Below are 18,413 nucleotides of genomic sequence, written 5' to 3' on the forward strand. Positions count from 1 at the left end.
TGGCAGTTTAAGCTGAGGATGGGGGGAGGGCTAGGAGCCAGGCCAGAACCTTCCGGATGTGGGAGGTGTGCTGGAGGCTGAGAGGTCCCCAAAGCTGCCGCACTGACCCACTCAGCTGAGATAGCTCCTCTGACTTCTAGTCTTTTGCTGCAACGAAACTGTAAGGGAAGTTCAGTACTTGCAGTGAGTTCAGAGCCGCTCTAGTGAAGGACTGTCCCTGGGGAGGCTGCCATACACTGGGGTTGTGGCAGGCTGCAGTACCACGGATACAATGGAAGCTGCCAGAGCCGTCAGCAGTGCAGTCACTGCTTCTCTGGATAAGTGGTTTGTGGGGAGATAATTTTGAGACTCTTGAAACATCATAGAGCTCTGATTTCTGTCTCACCATTGGTGATTTTCCCATTGAGCCTTTTGATATTCTTATAACTAGTCCTTTTGATAGTCTAACATAAGGAAGAGCCTTGTTTTCTCCTTTGTTTATATATTTCAGTGGACTATAACTTTACTGTCAGTGTATACCATCTGTGCTGGTTTGAAATGATGTATGTACCCTAGAAAAGCCATGTTTTAATCCTAATTCCATTTCGTAAAGGCAGTCGTTTCTTCTAATCCCTATTCAGTATTGTATGCTTGAAACTGTAATCAGATCATCTCCCTGCAGATGTGATTTAATCAAGAGCGGATGTTAAACTGGATTAGCTGGAGGTGTGTCTCCACCCATTTGGGTGGGTCTTGATTAGTTTCTGGAGTCCTATAAAAGAGGAAACATTTTGGAGAAAGAAAGAGATTCAGAGAGAGCAGAGCAGAACGACATAGCCACGAGAAGCAGAGTCCACCAGCCAGTGACCTTTGGAGATGAAGAAGGAACATGCCTCCTGGGGAGCTTCATGAAACAGGAAGCCAGGAGAAGAAGCTAGCAGATGACGTCGTGCTCTTCATATACCCTTCCAGATAAGAGAGGAACTCTGACCTTATGTTCACCATGTGCCTTTCCACTCGAGAGAGAAACTCTGTGTTTGCCATGTGCCTTCTCACTTGAGAAAGAAACTCTGAACTTCATCAGCCTTCTTGAACCAAGGTATCTTTCCCTGGATGCCTTAACTTGGGCATTTCTTAAGACTTGCTTTAATTGGGACATTTCCTCAGCCTGTAAACTAGCAACTTATTAAACTCCCCCTTTTAAAAGCCATTCCGTTTCTGGTATATTGCATTCCTGCAGCTAGCAAACTAGAACAGATCTTGGTACTGGAGAGTGGAGTGCTGCTGCGGTTTGCAAATACCAAAGATGTTGCAATGGCTCTTTAAATGGATAAGGGGAAGAATCTGAGGAGTTGTGAGAAGCCTGACAGAGAAGGCCTAGAATGCTTTGAAGAGACTGTTGATAGAAACATGGACTCTAAAGATACTTCTGACCAGTCTCTAGACAGAAATGAGGCATGTGTTACTGTAGACTGGAAGGAAGGCGATCCTTGTTTTAATATAGAAGATAATCTGGCAAAATTGACTAGTGGCTTTGCCTGGAAGGCAGATTTTAAAAGCCATGAACTTGGATATTTAGCAGAAGATATCTCCAAATTAAACGTGGAAAGTGTAGCCTGGTTTCTCCTTGCAGCTTATAGTGAAATGTGACAGGAAAGAGATAAGCTGAGAACTGAACTCTTCGGTACAAAGAAATCAGAAATTGATATTCTGGAAAATTCAAAGCTTCCAGGAAGGGAGACCCCAGAGAATAGTGCCCCACATGAAGATTTGGCCAAATGTGGAACCAGCCAGGCATTTCAGAGAAAGCCAGGATTGGACATGGAGTTATCCAGGAAGGATTTGTGGAAACTTATGTCTGATGGGCACGATCCAAGGCTACTGCATAGAAAGATAATGAGGGTGTTGCGGAATCTGTATAAAGAGAAGCACTGCTGGTCGGGACTGAGAGGGACAGAGAAGGGACATATTGTAGGAAAAACAGCAGCAGCAGCAAAGCTGTGGAGGCTGAGGTCTGAAATCAAGAAACCTCGGGCCAGGAGAGCAGACTCACCCAAGCCCGAGGAGAGGGCAAATTTGCCCCCAAAGGCAGAGGATGGACCTTCCACCTCGTTGCAGTGGAAGAGTCATGCTACCTCAGGCCTTGGCGAGAGTGAAGCACACTCCTTGGGGTTTGGGGGGAGCCTGGCTGCCACCACATGGTGGGGTTGAGCGTGTGCCCTGGAGATGGCTGAGAGCCCAGGTACAGCCTCAATGCTTTCTTGTGGAGCCAAGAAAAAGGTGGTCTCCCCAATATCCCCCAAGGTTGCATTTGGAGAGAGGCAGGCCTCTGCACAGGCATTTGGAAAGGGTGGGACTGCCACTTTCAGAAGCCCCAAAGATGAATGACTCAGACTTTGAAATCTAATGGACTTTGTCCTGTGGATTTTCAAAACTGTATGGGTCCAGTGACCCCTGTGTCCCATCTTCCCTATGGAAATGTGTGTATGTATCCTATGACTGTTCCTCCTTTGCATGTTGGCAGTAAATAACTTGTCTGAGTTTCACAGGTCCAGAGTCAGAAGATAATTTTACCTTAGAACAGAGCATGCCTGTAACTAACGTTGATAGGAGTTTGTACTGTTTCTAACTTTGTACTTCATTTGTATTACTACTGAAAGGTTAAGGTTTTCTGATATTGTTATGGAATGAATGTGTTTTGTATTTGGAAAGAGCTTGTCTTTTTGGGGTCCAAAGGGTGGAATGTGCTGGTTTGAATCTGTGGTAGATCCCAGAAAAGCCATGTCCTTTAATCCTCATTCAATATTGCTGGGTGGGAGCATCTTGATTGTTTCCATGCAGATGTGACCGACCCAATTGTGGGTGATAACTTTTGATCAGAAGATTTCCATGGAGGTGTGTCTCCACCCATTGAACGTGGAGTTGCTTACTAGTATCCTTTAAAAGAGGAAACATTCTGGAGAGAGTCCCTTTTAAAGCCACGATAAAGCCAGCAGACGCCACCATGTTCGCCATGTGCCCTTCCAGCTGAGAGAGAAACGTTGAATGTCATTGGCCTTTTGAATCAAGGTATCTTTCCCTGGATGCCTTAAATTGGACATTTCTATAGACTTGTTTTAATTAGGACATTTTCTCAGCCTTAGAACTGTAAACTAGCAACTTATTAAATTCCCGTTTTTAAAAGCCATTTTGTTTCTGGTATGTTGAATTCCAGCAGGCAGCAAACTAGAACACCGTCCTAGACCTGGTCAGTGGGAGCCCCTTATGCTGGTTTCCTGATCCTTCTAAGGGTGTCCAGGCAGGAATCAGCCACTCAGCCCAGGGGCCCCACTGGAGTCCGAAATTGAGAAACCAAGAGCTGGCACTGGGTGTGCTCACTGCCTCTGAGGACCCTCCTCGGGTGGAGCAAGGAAATAGATGTGCTCCTATGCACACGCTTACATACACATGCACACACACACGTGCACACATGCATATTGATTTCTCTCTCTCTCTCTAAACAAACCATGGGTTTACCCTGCTAACTTAATACAGCACTTTGCCCCTCCACTCCCTCATCTCCAGGGGCTCGGACATCCTGCCTGGTGGTTTTGGGCAAAGCTGTGGCAAGCTATGGCTGGGTGGGTCACCAAGGGGACAACCTGAGGACCACCCTCGTAGCTCACTGAGACCGCAAGAAATTCAGAACCAGAAGGAACAGGAGGTGCCGACCCTGCCTCTATCCAAGATGACCAAGGCAAAAAACCGGATGGGCGAGGTGGTCCATTGCCTGGTCTGCCACTAGACCACACGCCTTCATGTCTAAACTCACCGGTTTGCGTCATCTCTGCCCCTTCCCTCCGCACAAGGGGGAACCGAGGGAGTTACGCCGGGGTTGCAAACGGAAGTGTTCACCTCAACTGCTCATGGAACGCCCTGCAGCATGAGTAGGAAGAGTCAGCATGCATGCCTGCCACCAGCACCAGGAGGGTTCTGCAGGCAGGGGCGACCTGCACCCTTCTGGCTTGTGGCACAGCCTGAAGGAGGGGCTGCAGGCTCTTGAGGATGGTGTCTCCTTATGATTGGGTACTGACGCCCTTGGGCATTTTACCAGCCGCCAACTGGACATAGACACCCCCACCTGCCCCTTCCTTTCTCAGGCCTTGCAGGTTTACCTGTGTGAAGCTGCTCTGTTCCCTACTCGTTTTCCTGGTGCAGGAGAGCCAAGGCCACAGCTTTTCCTCAGCCTTCTTTACCCAGGGCTCCTGACAGTGGGCCCTGCAGCTGGGCCCCACTTTGGGCACTGGGAGATGGAAGCCACTGGAGTGAAGAATGGAGCTTCCCTGCCATTTCAGGGAACCCTCTCTTAGGCACTACAGATACCAGCTACTCTTTCCTGAAGCCCTTACAGATGGACAGGCCGTGGCCTTGGGGCCCTGCCAGAGGCCTACATCTCCAGTCCTCACGCAAGTGTTCTCCCATAGCGCTGGGAACAAAGGAGGCCCATCCATCAGATCAGGGGCAGGACACTATGCCCCAGACCTGCGGTCCAGCTGCCTCGGCACTGAGACCTCAGCTTACCCTGAGCACTATGTGAGCATGGCACAGCTCAGGGGGCACAGGCAGAGCAGTGTGCCCAGGGCACGGGCAGCAGGGACCAGTGCCCGCCTGGCCTAGGGATTGTAGCCTCTCTGAGTTCAATGAAAACTGCAGGACCCACTCAATGGGAAAGACCACACATGAAAAGCTTTGCAGTGAATTCAAGAAGCCAAGGATCTGTGTCAGAGGAGATGTAATGGTCATCTTCAAATGTGTATGGTTCCCATATGAGATTTAACAATAGGGAATTCCTTAAGGTATCAGTTTGAAGTTCTGTGTACCCCAGAAAAGGCCAAGTTCTGTTAATACATTCCTGTGGGGACAGATATGTTGTGGGTGGGACCTTGTGAAGAGGTTGTTTCCATGGAGATACGATCCCACTCATGATAGGAGGGTCTTGATCCCCTCACTGGAGTCTTTATAAGAGGACAAAACACATACAGAAACAAAGAGATGAAATTCAGAGAAGCGCACAAAGAAGCGGAGAAAGGGAAACACTGAAGCTAGAAGCAACAAAACCCGGGAGAAAAGGACAAGCAGGGTCGCCATGTGCCTGCTATCTGGCAGAGGAGTCCAAGTTGCTGGTAGCTGATCTCCTGGGAGAACGTATCATTCTGTTGATGCCTTAATTTGAACATTTTCAGGCCTTAGAACTATAAACTTGTAAGCTAATAAATTCCCACTGTGAAAAGCCATTCAACTTCCGATATATTGCATTTCGTCAGCTTCAGCATACCAAAGTGCTTAGGAAGTGGAGGAAGCAGGCACCTCACAGCAACCAGTTCCGCCCAGAGCCTAGGGTCCTGGGGGGCCCAGGGAGGATCCTGCAGGATGGCCATGTGGACAGAGCTGGGCAGCTCTACTTCCACAGCAGGTGGGGACAGACAGCTGGTGCCTCCTAGAAGGTCAAGGCCTGAACAGAACACCTACCTCTCTGCTGAGGGCCATGGCCTTTGGGGCACGCAGCTGCTGCCTGCTTGAAACCTCCACGCCTTCTTTTCCAATGGAACCAAGATGCTTCTCAAGCTCGGCCACCTGCGTTCGCAGCTCCGAAACTTCCAGGTGCACCTGCTCCACCTCCCGGGGAAGCTGGCAATGCACTATATCCATGTCCAGGGGCACCTGCAGTACCTGGGAGCCATTACAGAAGGCAGAGTTGGAAAGGAGCACATGGATCCAAGGCAGAAGGATGGGGAACATGAGAGGGCAGAGACAGGAAGGAGGTGAAGAACACTGCTAGAGAAATGGGATCCCCCAAATCTCTACACTGGAGCCCTGTGACCTCATAGCTGGCAGTTGCAGCAGAAGGTTCCCACGGGGGACCCCAAGGCCAAGCACAGAGTGTGTGGACAGGGACAGAGGGTCTGAACCCTCCAATTTGAAACTGCTTCCTCTGGCCCCTAATTCCAGACAGAATCTTGAAACATGCACACAAGCAGCAGAAGAGCTGTGGAGGCAGGTGTAAGTGGAATGGAGGCAGGGGCGAGATGGCCCAGCGACCACAGAAAGCAGGCGCAGCTCTGCCTTCTGCTTCAGGCGGCCACAGGCCAGTCTTTCCCTCCCACAGGATGGCCTGACCCCTGCCCTCTGCCCCTTCCCCTGCCACCCTGATTCAAGGAGGGAAAGGCGGCCAAGGAAGAAAAGACAGACATCCACCTGCCTCCCACCCTCAGTGCTCCTTGTGATGGTCACATGAAAAGTCCAAACAAGGGAAATCTTGGAGGAGGAAGCAGATGAGTGGTTGCCTAGGGCTGAGGGAGAAGGGAGAGAAGGTGAGGAAAATGCTCTAAAATTGCAGTGATGTTGCTCATCTCTGCAAAAAAAAACTATTGCTTCACTACGTGGGACTGGGAGTGCTGTGTGTGTGGTGAGTTACACCTCGATAGAGCAGCTAGGCCCAGCACCGACTGGTGCCGTCCATTCCCGAGGGGCCTGGGCTCAGGACTCCATTATGGCTAGAAAATCGAATCCTCTCCCACTAAATTCAAAAGCTAATTTTAAGCTCCTCAAGGGCAATGTTTACACACAAATCTCAATAAAGCTGTATCTTGTTTTTTTTTTTTTTGCATGGGCAGGCACCGGGAATTGAACCAGGTCTCCGGCATGGCAGGTGAGAACTCTGCCTGCTGAACCACCATGGCCTGCCCTCAATAAAGTTTTAAGGAAGCCTAAGGGAAATGTACAATGAGTATTCTGCTGGCAATTGTGTGGGCAGAGCAGGTGCACCTGGGAACCGGTCCAGCTGTCCTCCTCTGTCTGCACCCCTCCCCCTTATGGGGACAGGCAGGCCTGAGAGAGGACTGGACATGGGTAGTGTACAGGCAGGCCCAGGAGAGGAGGGGACATAGGGAGGGGGGCAGGCCTAAGAGAAGCTGGGACATGGAAGTGGAGCAGGTAGGCAAGAGAGAGAGAATGGGGATATTGGGGGGTGACAGGCATGTCTAGGAGAGGACAGGACATGTGGGGGGCAGGACTGAGATAGGTCAGGACACGGGGGAGGAGAGTCTCTGCCCCGCCCCACCCCACCCACCTGCCTCCCTCTTAACTCCATCCAGTCTACAGCCACCTATGGCCTGGGGCAGCTGCACGGACCCAGGAAGGGTCTGCTTTGAGATGCCTGGGTGTTAACGGGGGTCCCTGGATGTCCAGAGCCCCTCAGCAGGGCCAAGAGAAGCTCTGCACTGCCACCACTCCACCACTTGCCTCTTCTCTGCCTTCTGCTGGCCATGCATGAAATGAACCAGTCGCTCCTCCACACCCTTTGCTGAGACAGAAACTGAGGCACAGAGGAACCAAGGGGCATGTCTGAGTTCCAGGGACTTCGTGGCACCCTCCACTCCAAAGGCCCTCCAGAGAGCCCTGGCCCACCCTCCAGTCCAGCCCTTACCTTCTGTCTGAGCTGAGCCACCAGGACGCTTAGAAGAGTCACCCTGTCACCCAACTTCCTAGCAGCAAGTGCAGTGGCCACCCTGTCATCCTGCACAGCCAGCCCTGTGGGGAGAGGCCCATCAGGTCCTAGGGCCACACCTGCCGGTCCTCTGAGGAAGAGCAAGGGCTGCACGTCCAGGCAGACAGCTAGTGTGGCCACTTGAAGAGAGGCCTCCAGAATTTAGGAGAAATGGACAATTTGCCAGTGAAATATAACATCAAAATCAAGTCACAAAAGGAAATCTAGATGGTTTCATAACTGGAAAACAAGCTGAATTCACACAATAACAGTTTCCCACAAGGAAAACTCCAGACTCAGGTAGTTGCGTTTTTTTTTTATGATCATTCCATTCTACATATATAATCAGTAATTCACAATATCATCACATAGTTGCATATTCATCATCATGATCATTTCTTAGAACATCTGCATTAATCCAGAAAAAGAAATAAAAAGACAACAGAAAAAAAATCATACATACCATACCCGCCATCCTTCCCCTTCATTGATCACTAGCATTTCGATCTAAATTTATTTTAACATTTGTTCCCCCTATTATTTATTTTTATTTCAAATGTTTTACTCGTCTGTTGATAAGGTAGATAAAAGGAGCATCAGACACAAGGTTTTCACAACAGACTCAGGTAGTTTTAAAGTTAAATTCTACCAATTGTTTAAGGAAAAATTATGATGAATTTGACACAAACTCGTCCAGAAAACAGAAAAATGGGGAACACCTCCTCATGTATTTATGAATCAGAATAACTTTGATTCCCAAATCGGACATGAACAATAGGGGAAAGGGAAAGATGGGCCAGTCTTATTTGCTGAACACAACCAAACACCTGGACAAAATATACAAAGCAAATCCTGGAAGATTCTGAAGGGTAAGAAAAAGCATGGCCAGGCACCTCAGAGTAGTGGGGGCCACCAGGAGTGAGTTCCTTGTCCTGGTTTTGTACTCTCTTTCTGTGTATGCTGGCTGAAGCGCTACAGCAGCCCATGCCCAGCCATGATTCAGCCCACGTCCAACCACAGCCAGCCCATTCCCAGCCACAGCCCAGCCCACACCCAACCACTGCCCAGGCCTAGCCCTCACCCAGCCACAGCCCATCCATTCAGCACAGACAGAAAAAAAAGGGGCCTAGCAAAGCCTGTTCTCTGGAGTCAGAGGACCAGGAAAAAGGCCCTGTGGGATGGAACACCTCCCTGTCCTCTTTCGGTGTGGTAGAGGCTGTAGGGGGATCCTGTATTATGTGATGCAAGAGGTGGGAGATTATAGAAAGGGGGGAGCAGTGTACAAAGTTCCTGAGGAGTCCATGTATGAAAACAAATCTGCACAGTGAAAACCCTGAGAACTGACTCACAGTGTGGACACCACACAGAGGGTAGGCCAGAAAAGCAGTGCAAAGCTTTGAAAAGTAAACAAACACTCAAACCACAGCCCAAAGAAAGCAGACCCTGCATTCTGCACCTAAGAAGGTTGACTGCCTGGTAACACAGAGGAGTCAGATGAGAATAAGAATTTCACAAAAGAATACTCAGATGTCTAGGATACAATCCACACCCACTTATCACACTAGCAACCAGGAAAATCTCTACTTGGATGAGAAAAGGCAGCACCAGGCTGATATAGATGGTGAGATTTTCTGATGAGGATTTTAAAGCAGTGATCACAAAAAGACTTCAACAAGCAATCCCAGTCACTCTGAAAAGAAATGGAAAAATAAAAAGTCTCAGCAAATAAAAGAAGATAGAAAGGATTAAATGGACATTTTAGAAGAGAAAAATACAATAACCAAAATAACAATCTGGCTGAAAGAGACAGCCAAAAGAATCAGTGAGCCTGAAGATGGGTCAATGGGAATGATCCCATTTGGACACCAAAGAAAACAGATAGAAAAAATAAAGAACATTTCCCGGAGCCTGCCCATGCAGAAAAAAAAAAAAAGTAAAGAAAGAATAGCCTGTGAAACCATGGCAAAAGGTGTGACATTTCCTTCTGGAGTACCACAGGGAAAGATGGCGCAGAGCCAAAAAAAATATTTCTAAAGAGAATAGCTGCAAATGCCACAAATTTGGCAAAAGAAGCACAACCCTTCAGATTCAAGAAGCTTCATCAACCAGGATGAACCGAATCTATGTCCAGACATATCATAATCAATTCCCAAAGCCAGGTCAACTTTGAAGGCACTTCACACAGGGGGGAGTGGGATCTGATTGGCCATGCATTTCTCATCAGAAATGGCCACCTGATTTCTCACTGGTGGGCATAATATTTTTCAAGGGCTAAAAGCAAATAACTGTCAGCTAAGAAATCTATATCTGATATGTTTCCCCTAGGAGCGATGGTAACATAAAGACACTCTCAGTTACAAGAAAACTAAGAAAATTTGCCACCTGCAGAGCTGTTCTGAAAGACCTGCCTAAGGAAGTCTCCCCACAGAAGAGACATGGCAATGACGGAAACCTGGGACATCAGGAACAGACAGAGAGTGACAGAAATGGCAAATATCTGGGGGATACAGAGCCTATTCTTCTCTTCAGTTCTCAAAGTCATGTTTCACAACTGAAAGCAGAGTTTTAACCATCTGCTGTGGTTCTCCACGTACCGAGTTAACATTTAAGACAAGTCAATCCCTAAATCAGGAGGAGTGAGGGTCTCAGTGGTGGGAGAGCACCTCCATTCCACGTGAAGTCTAAAATTTTGGCTCTGGTAGTCTGTGTAGCCAAGTCAGTATATGGTAATCCCCAAAGCCACCATAAAACAAAACAAAATAAAACAAAAAACACACACAAAGAGACGTTTACTCAAAAATACTATTGAATCAGAACTCGAGATTTTCTGCATGGTTTTTCTGTAAACCTGCAACTGTTCTAATAAAAAAGAAATTAAAAAAAAAGCCATTATAGATAAGCTCAAATGGAGTACTTAAAAAGTGTTCAAGTAACCCACAGAAGGCAGGAAAGAGTAAACAGAACCAAATAAACATAACAAATATTACAAACAAAACACAGCTTTGGGCAGGCCACAGTGGCTCAGCAAGTAGAGTTCTCGCCTGCCATGCTGGAGACCAGGGTTCGATTCCTGGTGCCTGCCCATGCAAAAAAAAATAAAAAGGCAGATTTAAATCCTAACAATGTAAATGGTATAAGCATAATAATTAAGAAGTTTGTCAAAATGACTTTAAAAATTGATCTAACTATATGTTGCCCATTAAGAAATTCACTCAAATATAATGATGGTGATAGGTTAAAAGTAAAAGGAATGAAAAAGAGAAACCATACAAACACTAATCAAAAGAAAGCTGGAACTGACAAAGCGACTTCAGATCAAAGAACACTGCCAGAGAGAAAGGGGGAGATTATATACTAATACAAGGGTCAACTCATCAAGAAACATAACAGTACTAACTGTGTAAACATCTAACAACAAAGGTTCGAACTATGTGAAGCAAAACTGACAGAACTTGAAGGAAAAATAGACAACTCCACAGACACAGCTGGCAGCCTCAGCACCCCATCACTCAAGAACCAACAGGCCCGCTAGGCAAGAAAACGGCAGATACAGAAAAATGAGCCCACAGGTGGAGGCAGCCTCTACTGCCACTCCACAACAGCAGCAGACATACAGACACTCACCAAGACAGACCACATTCTGAGTCATAAAACAAACCTTAACACACTTAAAAGAACTGAAATCATATCAAGTGCATCCTTGACTATATGGAATGAGCAAAAATTCAAAGACAAGAGATAACAGGAAAGTCACCAAACACTTGAAAGTTAAACAATTACTTCCAAACAAATCCACAGTCTACGAGAGAGCCTCAAGGGAAATAAAAATGCATTGTACTGAATGAAAATAAAAATAAAACAGGGCAAAATCTGTGGGATGCATCTAAAGCAGTATTTAGAAGAAAATGTAATACACTAAAAGCCTATGGTACTCATGGATAGGAAGGCTGACTATCATCCAGATGTCAATCCTACCCAAACTAATTTACAGATTCAATGCAATACCAATAAAAGTCCCAACAACCTACTTTGATGACATGGAAAAACTGGTTTTCAAATTTATGTGGAAGGGGGAGATGCAATGGTGGCTCCGTGGCAGAAATCTCACCTATCATGCTGGAGAACCAGGTTCAATTTCTGGAGTCTGCCTATAGTCGGAAAAAGAAAAATTGTATGGAAAGAGACCTCAAATAGCTAAAGATACACTAAAAAAGAAGAGCAAACTGGGAGGTCTATTACTTCCTGACTTTAAAGCATACTGTGCTGGTTTGAATGTCCCCTAGAAAAGCCATGTTTTAATCTAAATCCCATTTCATAAAGGCAAAACAATCCCTGTTCAATACTGTATGTTTGAAACTGTAATCAGATCATCTCCCTGGAAGTGTGATTTAATCAAGAGTGGTTGTTAAGCTGGATTAGGTGACGACATGTCTCCACCCATTTGTGTGGATCTTGATAAATTTCTGGAGTCCTATAAAAGATGAAACATTTTGGAGAATGAAAGATGCAGAGAGAGCAGAGCAGAACGACATAGCCATGAGAAGCAGAGTCCACCAGCTGGCAACCTTTGGAGATGAAGAAGGAACATGCATCCCAGGGAGTTTCCTGAAACAGGAAGCCAGGAGAAGGCAGCAGATGACGCCGTGCTCACCATGTGCCCTTCCAGGTGAGAGAGAAACTCTGATCATGTTCACCATGTGTCTTCTCACTTGAGAGAGAAACCCTGAACCTCATCAGCCTTCTTGAACCAGGGTATCTTTCCCTGGATGCCTTAGATTGGACATTTCTATAGACTTGTTTTAATTGGGACACTTTCTCGGCCTTAGAACTGTAAACTAGTAACTGATTAAATTCCCCTTTTTAAAAGCCGTTCCGTTTCTGGTATATCGCATTCCGGCAGCCAGCAAACTAGAACATCTCCTCTTCCATTTCTGATTTTATTTATTTGATCCTCTCTCTCTTCTTTTTGTCAACCTCGCTAAGGGTCCATCAATGTTATTGATTTTCTCATAGAACCAACTTCTGATTTTGTTGATTTTCTCGATTGTTTTCATGTTCTCAATTTCATTTACTTCTGCTCTAATCTTCATTATTTCTTTCCTTTTGCTTGCTTTGGGGTTAATTTGCCATTCTTTCTCTAGTTCTTCCAAGTGGACAGTTAATTCCTTGATTTTTGCCCTTTCTTCATTTTTGATAAAGGCATTTAGGGCAATAAATTTCCCTCTTAGCTCTGCCTTTGCTGCATCCCATAAATTTTGATATGTTATATTTTCACTTTCATTTGCCTCGAGATATTTACTGATTTCTCTTGTAATTTCTTCCTTGACCACTGGTTGTTTAAGAGCGTGTTGTTGAGCCTCCACATATTTGTGAATTTTCTGGCACTCTGCTCATTATTGATTTCCAGCTTCATTCCTTTATGATCTGAGAAAGTATTTTGCATAATTTCAATCTTTTTAAATTTATTGAGACTTGCTTTGTGACCCAGCGTATGGTCTATCCTTGAGAATGACCCATGAGCACTTGAGAAAAAGGTGTATCCTGCTGTTGCGGGGTGCAATGTTTTATATATGTCAGTTAAGTCTAGCTCATTCATTGTATTATTCAAATTCTATGTTTCTTTATTGATCCTCTGTCTAGATGTTTTCTGTCCATTGATGCGAGTGGGGAATTGAAGTTTCCAACTATTATGGTAGATGTATTTATTTCTCATTCCAGTGTTCACCTCATGTATTTTGGAGCATTCTGGCTCAGTGCATAAATATTTATGATTGTTATGTCTTCTTGTTGAATTGTTCCTTTTATTAAAAAATAGTGTACTTTTTTGTCCCTTTTAACTGTTTTACATTTGAAGTCTAATTTGTTGGATATTAGTATAGCTACTCCTGCTCTTTTCTGGTTGTTATTTGCATGAAATATATTTTCCCAACCTTTCGCTTTCAACCTATGTTTATCTTTGTGTCTAAGATGTGTTTCCTGTAGACAGCATATAGATGGGTCCTGTTTTTTAATCCATTCTGCCCGTCTATGTTTTTTGATCGGGGAGTTTAATCCATTAACATTTAGTGTTATTACTGTATGGGAAGTACTTTCTTCTACCATTTTGCCTTTTGGATTTTATAAGTCATATCTAATTTCTCTTCTTTTTACCTTTATGGATAGTCTTCATTTCTATACTCTTCTCTCTCTCCTGTCTTTTCTTATCTGTCTCTAGTGCTCCCTTTAGTATTTCTTGCAGAGTCGGTCTCTTGGTCACAAATTCTCTCAGTGATTTTTTTGTCTGCAAATGTTTTAATTTCCCCCTCATTTTTGGACAGTTTTGCTGGATATAGAATTCTTGGTTGGCAGTTTTTCTCATGTAGTATCTTAAATATATCATTACACTGTGTTCTCGCCTCCATTGTTTCTGCTGAGAAATCTGCAAAGTCTTATTGGGCTTCTCTTGTGTGTGATGGACTGTTTTTCTCTTGCTGCTTTCAAGATTCTCTCTTTCAAATGTTAAAATAAATTTAGCTTGAAATGCTAGTGATCAATGAAGGCAAGGGGTAAGGGGTATGATAGGTATAATCTTTTTTTTTTTTCTTTCCTGTGTTCGTTTCATTTCTTTTTCTATTGTCTTTTTGTTTCTTTTTCTGAATTAATACAAATGTTCTAGGAAACGATGAATATGCAACTAGGTGATGATATTGTGAATTACTGATTATGTATGTTTTATTTTGTTTCTTATTTTTTAATTAATAAATTAATTTAAAAAAAGTTTCTCTCTTTCTCTTTGACTTCTGACATTCTGCTTAGTAAGTGTCTTGGAGTATGTCTATTTGGATCTATTCTCTTTGGGGTACGCTGCACTTCTTGGATCTGTAATTTTAAGTCTTTCATAAGAGTTGGGAAATTTTCAGTGATAATTTCCTCCATTAGTTTTTCTCCTCCTTTTCCCTTCTCTTCTCCTTCTGGGACACCCACAACACGTATATTCGTGTACTTCATGTTGTCATTCAATTCCCTGAGTCCCTGCTCATATTTTTCCATTCTTTTCCCTATGTTTTCTTTTGCTTGTCAGATTTCAGATGTCCCATCCCCTAGTTCACTAATCCTATCTCTACCTCTTGAAATCTGACATTGTAGGTTTCCATTGTTTTTTCATCTCTTCTATTGTGCCTTCCATTCCCATCAGTTCTGATTTGTTTTTTTCAGACTTTCGATTTCTTTTTTGTTCATTCCTTGCCTTCATTATATCCTCCCTCAATTCACTGATTTGATTTTTGATGAGGTTTTCCATGTCTGTTCGCATATTCTGAATTAATTGTTTCAACTCCTGTATCTCATTTGAATTGTTGATGTGTTCCTTTGACTGGGCCATTTCTTCAGTTTTCCTAGTGTGATTTGTTATTTTTTGCTGGCATCTGGGCATTTAATTACCTTAGTTTCTTCTGGAGATTGTTTTCACTTTTTTTTTTTCCTACAGTTTTCTTGTTGGATGACTTTGTTGTCTATCTGTTCTCTGACATTCACTTCAGCTTATTCTGGTCCTCTAGCTTAGGTTTTGTTTAATAGACCAGAATTTTTCAACTCTTGTTTTTTTTTGTTTCTTGCCCTGCCTGTATGGTGCCTTTCCCCCACCCCTTAGGAGGGTCTACTTAGGTATTACAGACCCCAGTCAGATTTTCCCAGACCAAACTGATCTCCTCTCAGGAAGAAAGAGTCATCTGCATCAGTTTTTCCTGAGGTTGAGACCCAGTAGATTTAAAGGTTTTCCTATGAAGTCTCTGGACTCTGAGTTTTTACTACCCTGCTTAGTATGTGGCACCTTTCTGCCTGCAGGTCCCACAAGCATAAGGTGATATGGTACCTTTAACATCAGCAGACTCTCCTTGCTGGGGCATGGTGAAGACAGAAGAGAGGTTGTAGGCTGGCTTTAATGGCTTCCCTTTTGCAGACCCTGGGGTCTGAATTCCTTGAGGGAGGGAATCCACCTGAACTGGGCCCCACCCCTCTCCTGGGGAAGGCACAGGCTCCAGAGAAGCTCTCAAACAAGCTCAATTCTGCCTATGCCTGGGGCAGTGCAGCCCGAGAAATCTTGCAGCTGTATCCAAACAGTAATCAATCCATAGAAACACAGCCACAAAAGAGAAAAAGAAAAATCCTTTTCAGAGCAGGACCCTGTTCCTTGGGTTTGCCAATCAAAAGCTTAAATTGGTATGTTGCTCTATGTATCTCCAGGTCCTACGTGCTCCCTCCTTTCCTGCAGGGCCCAGACCTTTTCAGATGCAAAAAAAACCCTGCTTTTTTTTTCTTTTCTTGTCAGCCTTGCCCCCTCTGCGCTGGGGCAAAAAACAGTGAGCTCCACTTTTACTCAAGATTCGGCTGAGCTGGGGGCCTATTTTTAGTAGTCAGAATTTGTTAATTAATTCCAAAACTTGTGTTTGGTTGTGCTCAGCCCCTGCTGCTAGGAAAGTCTCTTTCCTTTCCCCTCTGGAAAGCAGCCTGCGGGGGAGGGGCACTGGCCACCGCAGCTTGGGGAACTCATGGTTTCTGGGGGGGCTCGCCGCCTGTCCAGCTGGTCCAGACTGGGGTACGCTGTGTGTCTGGTCACTGATGTGACCCAAACAGTTGTTCTGTACTGTTTTGGCTATTTATTAGCTGCTCCAGAGGATGAACTAAATCCCACACCTTGCTAAGCTGCCATCTTGGCTCGAGTTTAGGAATGGCCTTTTGATAACTCAATTACGGTGCCAACTAGGTGGTAATACCTTGAAGGGCTGGGGTAATGTTCTCCAGGAAGCTGTGAATGCTCTGAATCAGTGTCCAGTGTATGGTGCTGTTTCTCCCATAACCAGGATCCATGGGTCCAGGAACCAAGGGGTGGAAATGGGAGCGGCAACACTCACTATTATACCTAGTCATCCATTAGGAAAATCTTTGCTTCCTGTCCCTGTGACCCTGAGCTCTACTAGCCTACAGGTTTTAGTTCCAAAAGGGGGAGTGCTTCCTCCAGGAGAAACAACAATGATTCCATTGAACTGGAATCTAAGACTGCCACCTGGTCACTTGGGCAACTCATGCTCCTGAATCAACAAGCCAAGAAGGGGATTACATTACTGGCTGGGGTGACTGACCCTCACTATCAGGGGGAAATAGGACTGCAACTACACAATGGAAGTAAAGAAGAGTTTTCCTGGAATGTAGGAGATCCCCTAGGGTGTCTTTTAGTATTATCATGCCCTGTGATTAAAATCAATGGAAAACTACAACAACCCAGTCCAGGCAGGACTACCAATGGCTCCGAAGGTTTGGGTCACTCCACCAGGCAAAGAACCACGGCCAGCTGAAGTGCTTGCTGAGAATAAAGAAAACATGGAATGGGTAGTGGGAGAACGTAGTGATAAATATGAACTACGACCACGTGATCAGTTACAGAAACGAGAAATGTAATACTATTTTGTCCACATTATACTATTTAAGTAGAAAGATATCAAGTTTAAGAACGAATATTACCCAAGGACTTGCATATTATTTTGGGGAGATTTAATGTGTTTCCAGTTATATGCAGGACAGTAGAGTACTGCTAGGTGAGGGAAAACATGTATCTTTTATTGTTTTCTATTTAGAAATTAGGTATGGTTTAAGGTGATGAGTATAGCTGCCAAGTTGACAAGGGGTGGACTGTTATGGTCAGGTTCATGTGCCAACTTGGCCAGGTGGTGCTACCTGTTTTTCTGGTTGGGCAAGTGCTGACCTATCTGTTGCTATGAGGACATTTCATAGAATTAAATCATGATCACGTTGGCTGCATCCACAGCTGATCACATTTGTAATCAGCCAAGGGTAGTGTCTTCTGCAATGAGTGATGCTTAATCTAATCACTGGAAGCCTTTTAAGGAGGACAGAACAGACAATCTCTCTCTCTGCTTTGGCTGGCGAGCCTCTCCCGTGGAGTTCATCAGACCGTCCATTGGAGTCATCTGCTTCACAACCTGCCCTAAAGATTTTGGACTCTATGTTTCCATACGTACGTGTGGAAACACTTTTATAAATTTTATATTTATGGATATTTCCTTTGATTCTGTTACTCTAGAGAATCCTAACTAATACACCAGCAAACCACCTATCTGACAGAGGACCTGTATCCCAGAATTTATAAAGAATTCCTAATCACAGCAGTAAGAAAGCAGTCAAATTCTAATTGAACCATAGACTTGAAGACACAAAAAAGGAAGAAGTACAAACAGCACAGAAGCATAAGGGAGGGCTCAGTGCTGTTGGCCATCTGGGGAGTGGGCATGGGACATAGGGCATGGGTGGCACCTTGGGCCCTCAACATCCAGCGGGCTATGTGGTGGGCCGTGCCTCTGCAAAGCAATTTGCAGTTGGATGAAGCTAGGTGCACAACTCCCATACGACAGTTTTAGTAGCATCAAAATGTACAAAACACAGATGGATAAATGTAATAAAAGATGTGTAAGACCTCTATACCAAAAAAATGTAAGAGATTTTTGAGAAAAATTAAAGAAGCCTTAATACACTGGGGGTTTGCCACAGTCCCGGATGGGAAGATGCTGTATCGTCAAGCTGTGGACGTCATGTAGATTCATCTCCAGACCCACACAATCCTAATTGGAATCCCAGCAGGCAAAGCTGCAGAAGGTGACGGGCTGGTTCTGAAGGCACACAGAGACTCCCAAAGCAAAGGAAGGTCAGAGCAGATGCTGTGTCATGAAGCCATAACAGTTATAACTGCAGCCCTGTGGCAGCAGTCAAGAAGATCCAGGTATGTGTGACGCCTGATTTTTAACGGAGCTGACCTTGTTTTGGGTCAGGACTCCAGGGAAGATGGTTTCTCCTCCATGGACAGAGTGCCACCACCAGGCAGCACACAAATACAAAGTGGAAGGTCTCCTACCACACCCAT

The 18,413-nt window shown here is 44.9% G+C and overlaps 1 protein-coding gene across 8 annotated transcripts in view; it reads right to left on the reverse strand.

The window, feature by feature from the left end:
* CCDC57 (coiled-coil domain containing 57) overlaps positions 1 to 18,413 on the reverse strand; it is a 185,889-nt gene that overhangs the window by 70,653 nt on the left and 96,823 nt on the right. For all 8 annotated transcript variants that reach the window (XM_077166276.1, XM_077166275.1, XM_077166274.1 and 5 more), the window contains 2 exons: positions 7,445 to 7,548; positions 5,488 to 5,688 (listed from right to left, as the gene is read on the reverse strand). In XM_077166276.1, the coding sequence (XP_077022391.1) occupies positions 5,488 to 5,688; positions 7,445 to 7,548 (305 nt within the window). The remainder of the gene's footprint in view (positions 1 to 5,487; positions 5,689 to 7,444; positions 7,549 to 18,413) is intronic.

This window comes from Tamandua tetradactyla, chromosome 6 (assembly GCF_023851605.1).
Source record: "Tamandua tetradactyla isolate mTamTet1 chromosome 6, mTamTet1.pri, whole genome shotgun sequence".
Classification (NCBI taxonomy): domain Eukaryota; kingdom Metazoa; phylum Chordata; class Mammalia; order Pilosa; family Myrmecophagidae; genus Tamandua; species Tamandua tetradactyla.